This window comes from Mytilus edulis, chromosome 5 (assembly GCF_963676685.1).
Source record: "Mytilus edulis chromosome 5, xbMytEdul2.2, whole genome shotgun sequence".
Taxonomy (NCBI): Eukaryota; Metazoa; Mollusca; class Bivalvia; order Mytilida; family Mytilidae; genus Mytilus; species Mytilus edulis.
Window position 1 is genome coordinate 69,633,689 of NC_092348.1, and position 18,215 is coordinate 69,651,903.

Sequence of the window (18,215 nt, forward strand, 5' to 3'; positions counted from 1 at the left end):
GGAAATGTGGTTTGATTTTCGATTAAACAACCAGAGTTCAAATGCAGTGGATGTAATCAATTATGGGCAACCGTTAGACCTTGAACAAAGACAAATCCATACCGCATAATCATTACAAAAAATGTAGAAGAGGCCATGAAGAAAACAATTGAGTCGAGAAAAAAAACCAATTTATTTATTTCAAAATTATTTACAAAAACAAATATATGACAGATACCAACGAAACCAATTGCAGGCTCCTGTGTTGAGACAAACATATACAGTAAGTGGTGCTGTTAACTGTGTTTGTAGGCGCTCAATTATATCTTCTTAAGTGAAAAAACCCACATTAGAACAAAATGAAAAAATCAGTAGCAATTTGCTTTACTCAAAAGATCGGTACGAGGCATACCAATAATTATAAGTATTTTTTTTTTTTACAAAAGTAAGTTGTTAATTCCAATACAAATAATCATCTTAATTATACATGATCTTCCCCATTCTATTCTCAATTTTAATGTTAAAAGATTGAACCAGTTTGTTAAGTTTATAATTTCAAAGAAAACATATATTGAAAAAAATCAATCAATTTACCATTATCGATTTAAAATTCATCAGCTTTCTGAACACACTCACCGTAAAGGTTTAATTTGCTATCCCTTTTTATAAGAACAATAGACCAGCCTACAAGTTAACAAGTTATAATTGTTCGTTTATAAATTATAAAAGAACTAATGTGTAAACTCCCACAAGCAAAATTGACATTATATGAATTTATATATGATTTAATGTTATTTTGGGCATAATGTTTCTAGTCATTTTAGGTTCTGATAAATCCCTGACTTCAAACCTTTGCAAAAAAGTATGTAAAAAGTATAATTTTCAACAGAACAAAACACAATTATAATATACATACATACAACCACTGAGTCGATGCCAATGATGGTGGAGTTTTAATTCCCTGAGGGTATCACTTGCCAATTGTTCAGCACTTCTGTGTTGACTTGATTTATCATTGATATGTTCATAATTAGGAATAAACTGTAAAGAATGTTTGAAATACTAAGGCTTTTACCTGGGGAATAGATTAACTTAGCTATATATATATAAAATTTTAGGAATATTTGGGCCTCAATGCTCTTCATTTGGCCTTTTTAATTTTTTTTGTTCGAGCGTCACTGATGAGTCTTTTGTAGACGAAACGCGCGTATGGTGTGTATACAAAATTTCAATTCCTCTATGATGAGTTAATTTATGAGGATATAATAACATGAATGACATTTTTAGAATACCCCATTCACGGGCATTATGTTTTCTTGTCTGTGCGTCATTTCGTTTGGCCGTCCGTCCGTCCGTTCCTTCGTCCCTTCGTCCATTCGTCCTGCTTCAGGTTGAAGTTTTTTGGTCGAGGTAGTATTTGATGAAGTTGAAGTCCAATCAACTATCGAGGTAGTAATTGATGAAGTTGAAGTCGAATCAACTTGAAACTTAGTAAACATGTTCCCTATGATATGATCTTTCTAATGTTAATGCCAAATTAGAGATTTTATCCCATTTTCATGGTCCACTGAACATAGAAAATGATAGTGCGGATGGGGCATCCGTGTACTTGGGACACATTATTGTTTATTTATAATCTGAACATAACTTTAAATTACAGAGAAGATAAGGTAACTGAGCCTGTCGTTCTCAACGCTTATGACGATGTAGATGAAAATGTCGAAAGACATGATGATCATGGTACGTGAACATAGAAATATTATTTTTATCAAACAAAAATAATTTTTCCAAGCAATATTTACGACCATACTTAGGAATCATATTGCTAACAAGTTTGTATGACTTTGTCAAAATTCATTCAATGTAAAAATAATGATGTACTTTTGAATATTTGGATGTGTCAACATGTAATTCAAACAAGTCTAATATATGTAACACTCTGGAACGTGTCCGTCGCCAAGTCGTTCCCTATTCTCAAAATTGTCCATATGACGTCACTGGTTGTACTGAGATGATTTCGTTTTGAAATTGAGAGGTACCGTTATATTGCATGTTTAATCTCATTAATCTTTGCTAACGAACTTTTTGTCCATGAGAGTTTTACAAATCAAATAGCAAGGTATAGCAGGAAAATATTGGTTTACTTTAAATAAGATGTTATAAAAATTTTAAATAAGTTTTTAAATGAGAAATTGTTCTCTCTCAAGCATAGATCTAATTTCAATACGTGTTTGTTTTTGTTCTATTTGGTTTAAGCAGTTGTTAAACATTTGTATTAGGTTTACGTCACCTATTTTGTTGTTAATTTAATGTTACAATATTTAAGTCAGTTCTAAAATACTCATTTTGTCATCACCTCTAACATGCCTAATAAATCCTGATATTTGTAATTGTTTAATTACAGACATACTGCCTGTAACAGATACTCAAGTGTAAGTACACAATTTTAAACCATTTAATAATTATCGATTTCGTGATCATGTCGTTTTCTATAATATGTGTAAAAATTTAAAATAGTAAAACAAAATATACATTCTATTGCGTTATATTGCTTATGATTAGTTTGTATTTTATCATTGTATGTTCCAGTGCTACAGCTCCATATGAAGTATTAGGTAGGACTGACCAACCAAATGCCTATGAAGATTTGACTCCAGAAGAAGGTATGCTCCTTTTTATGTAGTTGACAGAAAATAAATTATTAGAAGATATACTTGTACTTCACCCAACGAATGAAAATAATTTTGAAAATCCTAACCATACACGACTATTGACTATGGCACATGCATGCATAGACCAGATCAATCAGTATATCCAATTCAATGTTTTATGATAATTTTTGAATGCAGTACTATGTAAAATTTACATGTTTTACTTTACGGCAAATCAAGTTATTGTTTAGAAACTTAAGATGAACTTCTTCTCTTTAACTACCTGTCTGAACCAGTACGTTACCGTAATACGTCTATTGGGACCACATTTGCAACTACAAAAGTCCGCAAACGAAATCTCTTCTTACGTTTTCAAGGGTTAACCTTCGGGGTGGCAATGTTATATTTGTGACCTCCACATTCTCTTCAAAACACAGTCTCTGCAAATGTTTTAACCTTGGATCTAGAAACATACAATCGAAATCGTAATTCAAAATGCTCATGTATTCCAGAATGAATTCGATCAGAAACCAAAGTATATTATTTGTCATAAGACGCTGTGAAATTAAAAATTGGTACAATTTATGTTATATCGTAAATTTAATGTTATAAAATTATAGCCAGTGCTAAAATAACCATTTCGTCATCATCTCTTACATGTCTAACAAATCCTTATATTTGTAATTGTTTAATTACAGACATACTGCCTGTAACAGATTCGCAAGTGTAAGTACACCGTTTCAAATAATTCTAAAGTTATCAATTTCTAATCATGTCGTTTTTAGCTCACCGGCTAGAAGGGCCAAATGTGAGCTTATGTTATCACATGGCGTTCGTCGTCTGTCGTCGTCTTTCGTAATAAACTATTTCAAAAATCTACTACTCTAAAACTACTTTGCCAAATACCTTCAAATCTTAAATGAATGTTACTTATGGTATCTAGTGTATAAATGGTATCCAAAGTTTTGATTCATCAACAAACAAGGCCGCCATGGCTAAAAATAAAACATAGGGGTCAATCGCAGTTTTTGTCTCTTATCTCAAAAACTAAAGCATTTAGAGCAATTCTGAAATGGAAAAAAATGTTGAACAGGTCAAGATCTACGACCCTGAAATTTTCAGACAAATCAAACAAATCATTGTTGAGTTGCTGCCAACAAATTAGTAACTTTAAGGACATTTTGCAGTTTTTTGTTTTTATTTTGAATATTACTGAATTGTACGTCCGTTGTCCATCGTCCGTTAATTTTTACAAAAATTTTCTTCTCTTCTCCACTGAAACTATTTAGTAAATTTTAACCAAACTTGCCAACAATCATCATTGGGGTATTAAGTAAACAAAATGTGTCTGATGACACTTTAACAATATGTAGACATGTTTATCTGATTAAGATTTATCTGACATGAACTTTTTAGACGAACCAGACAAGCCGTTGTTGGGTTTCAGCCCCTGAATTAGGAATTTAAAGAAATTTTGTAGTTTTTGGAAACTGTAAACAGATTTCATATTCAACAAAGTAAGATCTTCAAATTAATCAACATGACCAAAATGGTCAAATAACCCAATAAAGAGTTATTGTTCTTTAAAATCAACTGAAACAATTTTTGGTTACTTTTTTTTTACATTTTACAAAATCTTTCTCTTTTATAAATGTGTCCGATGACCCTGCCTGTAAACCAACATGGCAGGTATGGCAAAAAATAGAACATAGAAGAAAAATACAGCTTTTGACTTATAATTCTAAAACTGAGACAAAAGAATAACGGTTGCATTATTTCATGCATTAATTGTAAATTTAAATATCAGGTTAGCGACACAGGCTCCTCTAAAAATTTAAAATAATAAAAACAAAATATACAAGTTTACATTCTATTGCTTTGCATTAGTTTGTATTTTATCATTGTATGTTCCAGTGCTACAGCTCCATATGAAGTATTAGGTAGGACTGACCAACCAAATGCCTATGAAGATTTGAATCCAGAAAAAGGTATGTTCATATTAATGTAGTCGACAGAAAAGGTAACGTAATTTATAAGAAGATATGCTTTCTTCAACAGTTGAAAATAACAACGGATTTATAAAATCACACACGACCATCGACTATGGCACATGTTTGCATAGACCAGATCAATCAGTATATTCAAGTCAATTTTTCATTATAATTTTTGAATGCAGGACTATGTAAAATCTACATGTTTTACTTGATGGCATATCAACTTAATCTTTTAAAACATAAGATGAACTTCAATATTTTTAACGACCAGTCTGAACCAGTACGTTTCTCAAAAATGTCTATTGGGACCAAATTTGCAACTACAAAAGTCCGTAATGAAATCCCATTTTTACGTTTTTAAGGGTCCGCCTTCGGGATGACAATGTTATATTTTGTGACCTACACATTCTCTCCAAAACACAGTGCCTGCAAATGCGTTAACCTTTGATCCAGAAATACACAATCGACATTTTATTTTATAATGCTCATTGGTTCACGAATGATCGTATCAGATATATGATGTAAAACCAAAAATGGATGTTTTTTTTCGATTGCATTCAGACTGTTATGTTGTTTGTGAAAATCCGAAAAAAAAGTTAAAGGGCAATGAGTTACTCGTGTTACAAATATCTTCAAAAACCAAATTTCCTACCTTTATGACGACTATAATTTTCCCTAGCAGACACACATTGAGCTTGTTAATCAATCACATGATATTAACTACTTGTGGATTGCATAAATCATTATGTGTTGACTACGCACATGGAATACCAATATACATACTGCAACTAGACTTTCAAAAGAGGTTTCCCGAATAAGATAAGTTTCTTCTATCTATTTTATTAGCTCACCTTGACCAAAGGGCCAAGTCATTTTTTCTCATCACATTGCGTCCGTCGTCTGTCGTCCATCGTCCGTCGTCCGTTGTCCGTCGTCCGTAAATTTTTACAAAAATCATCTCCTCTGAAACTACTGGGCCAAATTCAACCAAACTTGGCCACATTCATCATTAGGGTATATAGTTTAAAAATGTATCCGGTGACCAAGCCAACCAACCAAGATGGCCGCCAAGGCTAAAAATAATGATCAGCAAAGTAAGTTCTACAAATAAGTCAACATGACCAAAATGGTCAATTGATCCCTTTATGAGGTATTGCCCTTTTATAATAATAAATTAAAAATAATTGTTTATTTGTTTGTTTAAAACGTATAGTGGCAAATATTTCCTACATGTTCAGGGTGAGAACAAATTCACAATCACGACAATTGGAAGGTACTTTAATAGAGGCCATCCGAGTCAGAGCCAACCGAACACTCTACGTTTGAAGGGTTTTTCGGCCGATCGGAAGAAGATCTGAAAAATCATGTTACTATTTCCTAATCCCACATATAGGGATTAAGGAAATGAATTGTATGGACTGGTACAAACTGTAAAAATAACCACGACATATCGAAAATATATATTTAGTCCTACAACTTAAGACTATCTAAGAAAATTTGTAAAACAAGCGAAATTAGTTTTCGTCCATAACTAAAAGAGCTATCTATTTGGCATTAAGGCTTTTCAATTTAATCATGTTTTAACGAAAAAATGTTTTTGAGTTTTTTGTCTTTTTACTCCAAAATAACTTAATTCATATACTTTTTATAAAAATATTTATTCAATAGATGTAACTTCCTTAAATATTCACAATAAAATCCATGCAACCCACACAAGGCCTACATTGACAATCGACTATATGCAAAACCTGTTTCAAACTACATGTTAACATTGATATTTATCAATTGAAACGTAACTGGGTTAATCTGGTATCATTCGTCCCTCTTTAAACCACACCGAGTTTGGCTCATGTGAACACGGCCTTATACGTTTAAAGTCCCGTTGGTATACTTTCCCTTCCTTTCAAAAGGCTGAATAATAAATGGATACGTCATTTTCAGTCTTTCCGTCAAGTCGTAGACTTATAAACTGAAGTAGTTTACTACCGTTCAGACAATTCACTTTCTGCTACTAAAGATCTGTTAAAATCCGTAAGAGGTATATTTACATGTACCTAAAGCACATGATTCGCATTACTGTAAATTGTCCAGAGAAGGGATTTGTCGTTTCGAAATCAAAGTATTACGTATTTTAACTTATATTAAAACAGTAGAAAACGATTCATAAAAAACTCATCTAATAAAACGTCTAGTAGCAGTTTACTCATTGGTCATAGAAATACCAGGCGTATAACTATAAATACAAAACGCATATCTCTTCTACACAAGACTTATCACAAAGTAGGTTGCCACCTGGTCATATTATAAATTTGATTACGAAACACAAATAATGGGCCAAATCTGTCTTTTACTTTTTATGCCTTGGTCTATATTGGATAGAAAACTTTGGCGTTTTCAAACGATTTTAACATTTGCAATAATTTTATCAGGAAATGAATGAATCAATTATATTAATTTCTTCACGTGAGTTCTGATTATGAGCTTGTTCTACGTTCCTGGTTTTGTAATTCTAGATATGAGTAGAAAGTATTTTAAAAAGATCCTTTGATTCAAGCGATTCTGGTCATCCTCCCTTATTGTTGAATACTTGATACTAAAGTATCGGTTGCTTAATGATTACTATACACTTCAAATACTGCTTTTTCGATACAAGACATGAAGTCACTGTTGAATAACAATTTAAACAAATAAGAAGAAACCAGCGAACCATTGAAAATGATAGATCGACGAATAGAAGCATAAATTGAAGACTGAAACATATGTTTGCTGTAATAACTTATGTAAAGACAAGCTGTTGAATGTAATAATGATATGAATGTATGTCATGAATATAACGTTTTTTTAATAGTGGTTATTGTCAAATATACAAACTATAGTATGTGTTCTTATGAATGTAAGAGATACCTTTATAGTCTATTGACAATTGTTCATTCGGTCTGACTTTGATTCATCACACTTATAATTTTCAAGTAAAATACATATTCACTTGATTTCTTATGACAAACCTCCACTTTTTTTAATTAATCATGGTTTACCTTTCCTTTCATAGTATCATTGTGCCTTCCAAAATGTTTAGTTTCAATAATGCAAGACATAGATGCAAAGAAAAACATATTGTAAATATCCTCCTTAGTTTATGCATTTTATGATGAAAAATTATATTAAGATGGAAATTCCTTTTGCAAACATAACCAAGGATTGTTGTCGAAATTGTTTTTGAACGCAGACGACTTCTCTTTATTAATGTTTTCAATTTTGGACATAAGGAAAAGTGAATATTCAAAATGAGGAATACGAAATGTTATTTCAATGAGGGCGCAAAGAGGGCATATGTCTGAGTGCAATAGCTTTGTAAGGTTGACAATTGTGGATATATATCGATTTTAATGGGCCACAGTTGCTTTTGTATTCTGATCTAACAGTGACAGGACATGTTGAACCTTTGAAAATGCATTTATCGTATTCTAGTAACAGAATATCAATACTGTTTTTTTTGTATTGATGATTTCACGTATGTATTACACATTCAGACTCTTTTGTTAACATATTGATGGCCCCGAAAAAGACCGTTTATAAGAGAAATCATCAGCACCAAATACATTTCACAGCCTGGTCATTCTATTGGCTTCTAACGTGAACGTTACATCTTCGCTTTTCAATATAGATGTTTTTCCCAACGATAATAGTGGTAACAATCTTAAGTTTAAAAGCGCAATATCTAAAATATTTGTCTGAGACATACAAAGTTATATAGGAATTGAAGTAACGTACACATGGTACATTAAGAGTAATGTTGTCCTGAACTGTTTTCAATACAAACAATGTTGTATTACTATATTTCTACAGGTGTTAGACCATGTATTTTAACTCTGTGATCTAAGCATAGTACTGTTTAAAAATTGACAAAAAACTTGTAGGATGTAGAAATCTTTTATAAAAGTTTTTTATAGTTGCAAAGGGAGATTGACCATTTGAACGTGATGTCAAAAATAAAGATATCGTACTTTTTTTCAAAAATGAACATAAAACACAATAAGATTCACACGACTACGCGTGTCGTCGTTTTTGAAGGGAGATAGCTCGTTTTCAAATGAAGCTTCTAAAGGGTTTCCACTGGTGAATAATAGGATTACTTATTAACGCTGGATATCAACTTTAATTTTTATTCTTTCATCCTTGCATGTGAATAAAAATTTAAACAATTATGTCATATCACGTGATAACGTGTTTCCAATTTAAATTGTTTATCATACATGTTAAGTTTAATAACAAAATTAACGTTCTAATGGTTCTTATTTGAAAACCAATTATCATTAACAAACGAATCAGCTTTTCTCATAAAATAAACCCTCCAAAATCCATGTATGATTTACAAGTAATAGCACATATCTTTTTTCATACGAAAACAAATGCAGAATCTATTATCTAGTGTAGTTTGTGTCCTTGTTTACATAACACAATTAAAATCTTGTGCAAAATGTGCGTAAAAGTGATAGGTTAGGTGTAAGTCTTATGACTCCGAATACTCGAAATAATTGTTTTTCCTCCTATCGATGTTGCTGTATTGTAAGTCTTATGACTCCGAATACTCGAAATAATTGTTTTTCCTCCTATCGATATTGTTGTATTGTAAGTCTTATGACTCCGAATACTGTAAATAACTTTTTTTCCTCCTATCGATGTTATTGAATTAAGTTTTTTAATATGTTACTGATAATTTATGATGAAACACGGTGTAATATTACTCTGTTTAATGCTCGTTACAAATGTTTAACAACATCCAATCACTTATGTTTCATTTTAGAAAGTAAATGGATAAAGACGGTATGCATATACAAAACTATTAGTGCGCATGTAATGATAATTCCTTTGTTTTTTAATCTGTAATTTCATAGAATATTTTTTTATTGTGTTATGGTTTTTAATCAGTTTCTAAATTCCAAGTATATCAAATCGTCCTGGCTTTTTTGTATCACTTATACACATAGGATAACACACACACTTGTTAAATATTGAAGGTCTAAATGTTTATTTATAATTTATTTTTAAATGGTTATACTTGTTTTGGAACTTTATCATTTTTTTTTCATTTACTGGCTATTTCCTTTAATTTCAGAACGAACAGAAAAAGTTTATGAAAATGAATTATTCTGATGCAGATGTAGCTACACATACAGCAATGTTTACTGAAAAGAAAAGAACACAAAGAGATACCGAATCTTTTGACAAAACATACATCTTATGTTTAAAAAATTATTTTATTTATAAAGTTATATTAATTTTGTAAATATCATTCAATACTGTTTTTTCAAATTTTTGTGCAGTGACAGTAGTTTGTTCTACTTTATATAGTCAGGAGAGTCACTTTAACAAATGATTTTTTTAAATAACCTATGAAAGTAATTACTCAATACGCATTTTAAGATATATTCAAATAAACAGTTACCCTCGGAATAATGTCAAAAATGTCATTTCTATAAGATATTTCATACAACTCTAAAATGCTTAAGGTGGTATGGCTGTCTTTCGCCATCTTTAATTGTAGAAAACAGACAATATAAGGTCCAGTTTTCAATCAAATTAGCAAAATTTAATGCAGGAACGCAGATAACTAAATTTAATGTAAATTTGCATTTATAAGAACAAAATTATAAGATTAAAACTTTTGTTGATATTAATATTTTAACAAGTGTTAATTAAATCTGCTTGATTTTTTAACTTTTTTTAATTAGTATTTTAAAGGGAGGTTACTCTGAAATAGTGCAATTTTCTACATGGAATTTTTCTAATTTGTAATTTAGCCGGGGAAAATGCACGGCGACCCTATTTTTTCTTTTGATATTCTCAAACCATTTTCTAAAAAGCTATCTTCTCGTAATTAATTTTACAATTCTGTCATTTAGTTTAGCTTCTAATCACATAACGGTGTTTTTTCTTGTATAATCCATACAAAATGTGACATTTTGTCACAACCTGTTGCTTGAAAAACTGAACGGTGACCTATCATTTTAATGATATTTGTGAACATATATCATTAGATACTACGTTTTGGCAAAGTATGAACAAATTCTATCATTTTTAATTTAGACTCCCATACCAATTTAAGCTTAGTAGTAACAGTTATGTAATGAAAATCTGTTACTGCTTTGGGTTTATATAAACTATAAAAGCTATATAAACTAGTTTTATAAACTCGAATGCATTACATGTAATCAATCAACATTAATAACAAAAGAAGTCTAGATGTTTTGGAAACCAAAATTCAAATGTTTTCCACATTTCAATTGTTGTTGAACCATTTGGTCAAGTGCAAACATATTGCTAGTATTGATTGAATGTTTAAGCTTTAAATAAGGGCAGAACGAATTATCTTAAATGAACATCATTAGATGACATTTTTAAAACAAGCGTTTAAGAGAGCTACGATTGATGTCCATTTCAGATTATATTGTACAATGAAAAGCGATTTAAGTTTTTAAATTACTTCACCAAATGACTCCGAAACATCTCAAGGTATTTAGATACGTTGATCAGACAAAGTACAAATGTACTTATAATAAGCTTTTTGTTCCAAAAATCTAAAACTGAATACAAGGAACGCTCTTTGTTGATATCTGAAAGCATTTTGTGAAATAAATTGTCTACAAGCATAAAACAAATCAATTAAAAAAAAACATATATTTAAGCTTTAGAATTAGATATTTGTATGTAAGTATTTTTATCATTGAATGTTATACTTTAACCAGGTTTAATCTACCAGTTTCTACATGGGAAAACAAAACACGAATATTTTTGTGCACCTCTAGTTTCTGGTTTTCCTTGTAAACTAAAAATAATACATTCAACTTGAATATGTTAGAAGTATTATTTTGGTAATATTTCTGTTAAACTCATTTCACAAATCATGAAAATAGTCAGATTTCCCTCTCTGAATTAAACAGTGTAATGTTCACTTTTCAGTGAAAATAATCTGCAAAAATTGTTAAAAAGATGTTTGTTTTCGAAAATATACTTTTCAATAACAAATTGACTTTAATGTATTACTTTACTTTACTTTGATTTATTACTGATATAAGATTGATGCAATATTGATTTACACTGCTGTTATAATTTTTATAAAAGATATGTCTGTCATTTGAATGTCGATATATGTTTTTTTCATTTATTTATAAGTTATATTACATTTACTTTGAAATCTTCAAAATTCTTGAACCTCTTGATATTTTGTTCAAGAATAAAATAAATATTGACAACATTTGAGCTCCATAAAGGTTAACCGACGCATGTTATTGAATATTCAAATGTATAAGATTATATAATTTTTTTTTGTATATTTGTTGATTCTGCAATTTCGCGTACATCTTAGAGCATAACAAGTTTTACAAATAAAGCTTTAGATAAATACACTTGAAGCTATTACTGCATTTTATTTAGAATATGCCTTCTTCAATTTAGAGAATACCAGTTTCTAGTAACTGAAATACAATTGAGATTGACAATAAAATGTTTCAAAGAGACAACTATCCACTAATGTTCAAATGCTGTGGATGTAAAAAGTAAAATCACAAAAAACTGAACTCAGGGGAAAATCTAATCGAAAAGTCCATAATCACATGGCAAAATCAAATGACAAAGCACATAAATAAAGGCAACAGTAGTATACCGCTGTTCAAACTCACAAATCCATGGACAAAAAAACAAAATCCGGGTAACAAACTAAAACTGAGGGAAACGCATAAATATAAGAGGAGAACAACGACACAACACTACAATGTAACTAACACACACAGAAACGGACCAAGCATCAGACAAAATCCCACGAGAATAACAAAAATAACATCAAAACCAAATACATGAATTTGGAATAGACAAGTACCGTGACACGTCTTATCGCAATGTCAATTTACACTCAAAAATAAGAGAAAACAACGACGCAACGTTAAATTGTAACACACACAGAAACGAACTATAATATAACAATGGCCATATTTCTGACTTGGTACAGGACATTTTTAAAGGAAAAAATGGTGGGTTGAACCTGGTTTTGTGGCATGCCAAACCTCGCACTTTAATGGCAATGTTAAATATAACATAGAAATGACAACATAATATTACAGGACTACAATACAAATAAATAGGAAAACGTATTAGACAAAGAAACACATGATTATTGAATAACAAAAAGCATCAGGTTTAAAATTTAATAGCCAAAAACGCGCCTCGTCCACACAAGACTCACCCGTGACGCCCAGATATAAAAGATCGAAAGCGAAAAAAGTACAAAGTTGAACAGCACTGAAGATCAAAAGTGGAAAAAGGTTGTGTCTAATACGGCTAAGTTTTTATGCTTGGGATAAGAACATCCTTATTATTTAGAACAATTAATGCTATTGCAAACAGTAAATTTTATCAAATGAATATAACAGATATACATAATGTAACTGTAGTATTAACTCATTACATAAAACAAACACGAATACATAATGAATGACCAACACAGAATAGACACACCCGACTCAGTCCAGGCCTCAACGCAGTAAATTATGAAAATGACGTCACATACGATGGTGAAAAGGCATTAAAAATTACGTCACATACGATGGTGAAAAGGCATTAAAAATTACGTCACATTTGAATATATGAAATTTATGAAACAGCAGAAAAATTACGTCACATATGAAAAAATATATCTCAAAAGTAAGATAGAATTAGGATTGATTAAAGATTAAAAAAGAACTAAATACTGATATTGCATTTAAACACAATGCATATTGCAATACTTATTAATAGCAATTAATTATAATATATATATGTGCAGTTTGTTATGAATCCAACTTCAAACGTAAATTATCGTACAGATTATGTTGACCAAAATAAAATCTAATAAATGACGGCGGTGATTAATTTTTGTTTCCATAACACATAAATATAATAGAAAAGACGTCAACACATTTGACAAAATCCGATGAGAATTACAAATATAACATTAAACATTTAAACTAAATACATGAATTTGGGATAGACAAATACCATAACACGTCTTATAGTAATGCGAATTCACACTCAGCAAAACAGTCACAATCGGGAATAAGTCACGTTTGGTAATTAAAAGATTAGACGACATAATGACAAACCACAATCTACCATGTGGTAAAAATGTCCTTAGCTAGTTTGGTTAAACACACATTGTATGGATCCACCAATTCGTGATGGTGTTCATAAAATTTACGGAGTGTCAATTTGAATCTGTCCTCCTCATAACTTTGTTGGAGAAGTTTCTGCGTAAGTAGCACACTCCTGTATATGAAGTCCGTATAGTGTGAACAAGCACGTGAATAACGTATCAATTGTGATATGTAAACACGATACAAGTTATATAGAATTTATAAGAATCCAGAAATAGTTCGTTCCACTACGCAATTGGATAATTTTGACGTTTTGACGTATTAATGTCAGAGAATTATTAAGTCAGATATTTCGTAACTGTCCTTGGATGGTGAAAACTTCCCACTAACACCATATACCATTACATCATTCACTATACGCCATTACACCATACACATTACACCTTTGCACCATAAACCTTACACATTACACTTACACATTACACAATAATGCAATTTTATTTCAAAGATAGCGTGCGACTACAAATGTATTTCTTTATTTAAAAACGAATTTTGATCACAATATTGTAAATGAATGTCTAAAAGTAAAACCAAGTGCTTATCAATAATTTGTATAGTTTTGAAAGTGGCACACAATTCATTCACACCATTCCCGATTGCATGTTACACCATTCCCCTTACACCATACACCATAGTACCACATACCTTCTACTTTTGCACCATTAGCCAGACACCCTTACACCATATACGTTATCTGGAGGTTTACACCATCCAAGGGCTGTACCTTGAATTACTTGAATTATTTACTAAATTCATTCATAGATACAAACATTTTGAGTAATAGTTAATTTAGCAATATCTTTATAGATATACAAATGCATAACATGATACATATTTTATAATAACTTTAGAGGTAAAATCCTAACGATTCTACTGCCTGTCGATACTTTTATTTTGACATTGTCCATCTTGTTGAAATACTAAATCACTGGGATGTGTTTTATTTGATTTAAGTCTCTGATGCAGGCTTTTTTTTAATTCAAATTTTTGGACTTTATATATCTTACAGTCGCTGTTAGTACTTTCAGATCATACTTTGCGTGTAAATTCTATCTGTCGACACAATTCAATAGATGTAAGAAGAGGTGGTATGGGTGTCGATGAGGCAACTCCTATTCAAGTCAAAACTATCTGTAACGTCAATTTATATTGTACTCACGTTTTAATATTGTATTCATATCCTGTCATTTATCAAACTTATTCGTTCAGTGTATGTTTTGTTTTTGTTTAAATGTACTTTTTTATTGAGTAAAGCAATTTATGCTGTGTTTTTTTTTATATTCTGAGGTTATTTACTGTCAAATGTTAGGTAAACTCGGTGCATTTTACTGAACCTGTCCAAAGGCAGGAGCTTGTTATTAAGTGGTTGCCGTTTATTGATGTAGTTCATTTTCTCGTTTTTCATATGAATTAAACCTTAGGTTCTCCTGTTAGAATTGCCTTACACTAGTCATTTTTTTTTTACTGTAGTCTAGTTGTTGAAAATAAGCACTTACATACTTGTCGCTAGCGTTGTTCAGTTGCTATATCATCATTATACGGGTTTACTGAGATGCGTACTATTAGAAGTGGGACATTTGCAGGCGTATTGTATCCGTAACTGATGCATGGACGTATCTGCAAATATTACGTTTCATATTTGCTTCTTTTATGTCAAAATCATGACTTAATCACATATATTTTCCTTGATGTAATGTTTCTATATACGATATATATTTACAGTACCTATAATATCAGTATGAAAACATTACATGGACGAAATAAGAAGCTAACACTTACACACATTAAACAATCGCGTGCTTTTCGAGTCAATATATCTATTGATATATCGTCAGATGTTTTAGTACTCGATATTTAAATCATTAGAACTATCGGGTGTGAAGTTCAATTATACAATGAATAAAATTACGAATTGTGTACCATTTTGTTATTTCAATGCTAAACATATGGATATTTAATAATAAAAAAACAACACCCTTTCCCCTCGTCTTCTAATATTTGGCAATTCGGTGCATGTTAAATAGAGGATTGTTTCATATAGTGCTTGCAATAATTTTCTTTAAACAAGTGTAACAATACAGATATTGGTTAAACACATATTCATGATTGTACTAGTTAAACAGTCAAGTAAATGATCGGTTAACAATAATCCATATAGATGCGTTCAGATATCGGATACGGATACGATACGTCTTTAAATGTCCTACTTCTATTCATTTGACATGTTAAATTATTAATAAAATATTCCGTATTGTCAACGCATAGATCCTTCAATCCGTTCATCACTGTTATTGGATTTAAAAATCTTATCTAAAGACATTGTTTTGAATTATTTTTGATACGCTTAGTATTGAAAGACTTGTGATTCGAATTCCATTGGCAGCTTTTGTTTCTATGTATCACATATACAAGCAAGAAATTAAAAAAAAATATAATGAAGTTCATTTTCAAATATTCTGACAAGATGTTCGGTAAGTTTATAGTCCAAGTGTGTGACAATGTTGGTCTCCTTTACATGTTATATCTAATTAATTATTGTTTCAAGTGAAAATAAAATATCATATGTCATGAGCAAAATTATTCTTGAGTTTTGTCTTCAAAATATTTGTTTTTATAAAGTAAGTCAAGATACACATTGAAGCAAAACAAATGAGTGAAGACAAATTGCATTGTACGAGAGAAATTTATAGTGAGAGAGAAATTTATAGTGAGAGAGAAAATTTAATCAATTAAAATTTATATGAAACCTTTACTACTATAATTGTAAAAATAAATGTTTCAGTGATATGTATTGTATACTGAATTTTTTTTTTTATATAAAATATAACCCATCGATTACCTTGTCAGGTGGTAGTGTAGGGAGAATGTAAAATCTTGACTATTTAAAAACAAATTAAAATGAAAATAAAAGATATCAGGCAGTCTTATCTGTATTTGTTGTATCCTATATCTCAAGTTCGATTTGATAACAGTAGTAAATTGTACCTATATTCTTTTAGGAGCATGCAAATTACGATTGACTGTTTTGAATTTGGATGTAGATATACTTTCAAGTTAATTATTTATAAAAAAAAAGCTTTAATGTAACTCACTGTTAAACGTTCTGTTTCGTTAATGCAATCAACATGTTATGACATTTACTCGTCCGAAGCTCTGTTCTAAATTTATCTTCATCAGGAACGATCTAGGCCAAATATTTGATAGCCAATAATGTGAATGTGTGTGTCTAGAAAGGACATAAAAGAATAACCAAATCCATTTAAGGTAAGCTTTGCCTAAAGTGGAACATATTAACACTCGTATCGTTATAATAATATTTATTTATTTGTATGTTACAGATGCTCCTGACATTACAGTTAACAATCATACATATACACAGAATGATGCTGACAGAACAGTAACATGTAATCCTAGTGGTAACCCAGACAGTTATACTTACCATAAATGGCAACATAGATCAAGATATGGAGATCTTATACGAGAGTTTGGTGGAAGTAAAACCTTGCTGTTACCAGATGTTTCAGTGTCGATGAGATATCAGGACAGTGGGGAATATGTGGGTATAGCCATTAATGGTATTAAAGGCAAAGACAACAAGTTAGAACAGAACGGTTCTGGATGTGTAACTGTAAACGGTAATACAAAGTACCACCTAGTCAAAGCTAATCCTTTTATGTACCCCCAGCATCATACTATTTAAACTTCTTTTCAAGAATAAATCCCTTATTATAACCAAACTATAAAATGAATCCGATTCGTTTACAACACTAAGGTCTATCTGTTTCGGACCCAGAGAACCTTGGCATAACTTTAAAAAAATATTATTGTCAGTGCTCTTCACTTTTGATTGATTTTCTGTACAACTGTATCGATTTGTCTGCCACTGACACTTTTATAAAGACTTAACGTGACTTTAGGGTTCTTTACTTGTTAAATTGACTTCTGCATTACTTAATTTCAATCTACGATCAGTTTCTAGCAAAGTAAAAGATTTTCAAAGCCTTAGTTCCAATAACATTTGCATCATTTGAGCATGGACTGGTGATAGCAAAAATGGGTAATGCACGGAAATATGCATACCAACATTACATGTGGCCAATATGATCTAAAATGCTAATAATCTTTCCGTATACTGGTCTCGATAATCCAGTCTATGTTGAAACTCTAGGTTTCGTCATATTTGTTTTTCATCAATATCTTTAAAAGAATCAGACTGTATGTCACTTTGCTCAAAGGATGTCGATTTTCGGATTCTAACTACCCCTACCTCACCAGAGAGTACCATCTGTTGTTCAACGTTTGGACGTCTAAAGGTATTTGTAATTAGCTTCGAAACGTTTGCAAGTTCCTAATATTTCAATTCAACCTTTCTAACGCTAACAACATATGTTCCACCAGTAACCAAT

General features: G+C 30.8%; 1 protein-coding gene across 1 annotated transcript in view; it reads left to right on the plus strand.

The window, feature by feature from the left end:
• LOC139525219 (nephrin-like) overlaps positions 1 to 18,215 on the plus strand; it is a 304,410-nt gene that overhangs the window by 11,453 nt on the left and 274,742 nt on the right. The window contains exons 2-7 of the mRNA XM_071320410.1: positions 1,640 to 1,719; positions 2,384 to 2,411; positions 2,569 to 2,642; positions 3,329 to 3,356; positions 4,545 to 4,618; positions 17,148 to 17,444. Of these exons, the coding sequence (XP_071176511.1) occupies positions 1,640 to 1,719; positions 2,384 to 2,411; positions 2,569 to 2,642; positions 3,329 to 3,356; positions 4,545 to 4,618; positions 17,148 to 17,444 (581 nt within the window). The remainder of the gene's footprint in view (positions 1 to 1,639; positions 1,720 to 2,383; positions 2,412 to 2,568; positions 2,643 to 3,328; positions 3,357 to 4,544; positions 4,619 to 17,147; positions 17,445 to 18,215) is intronic.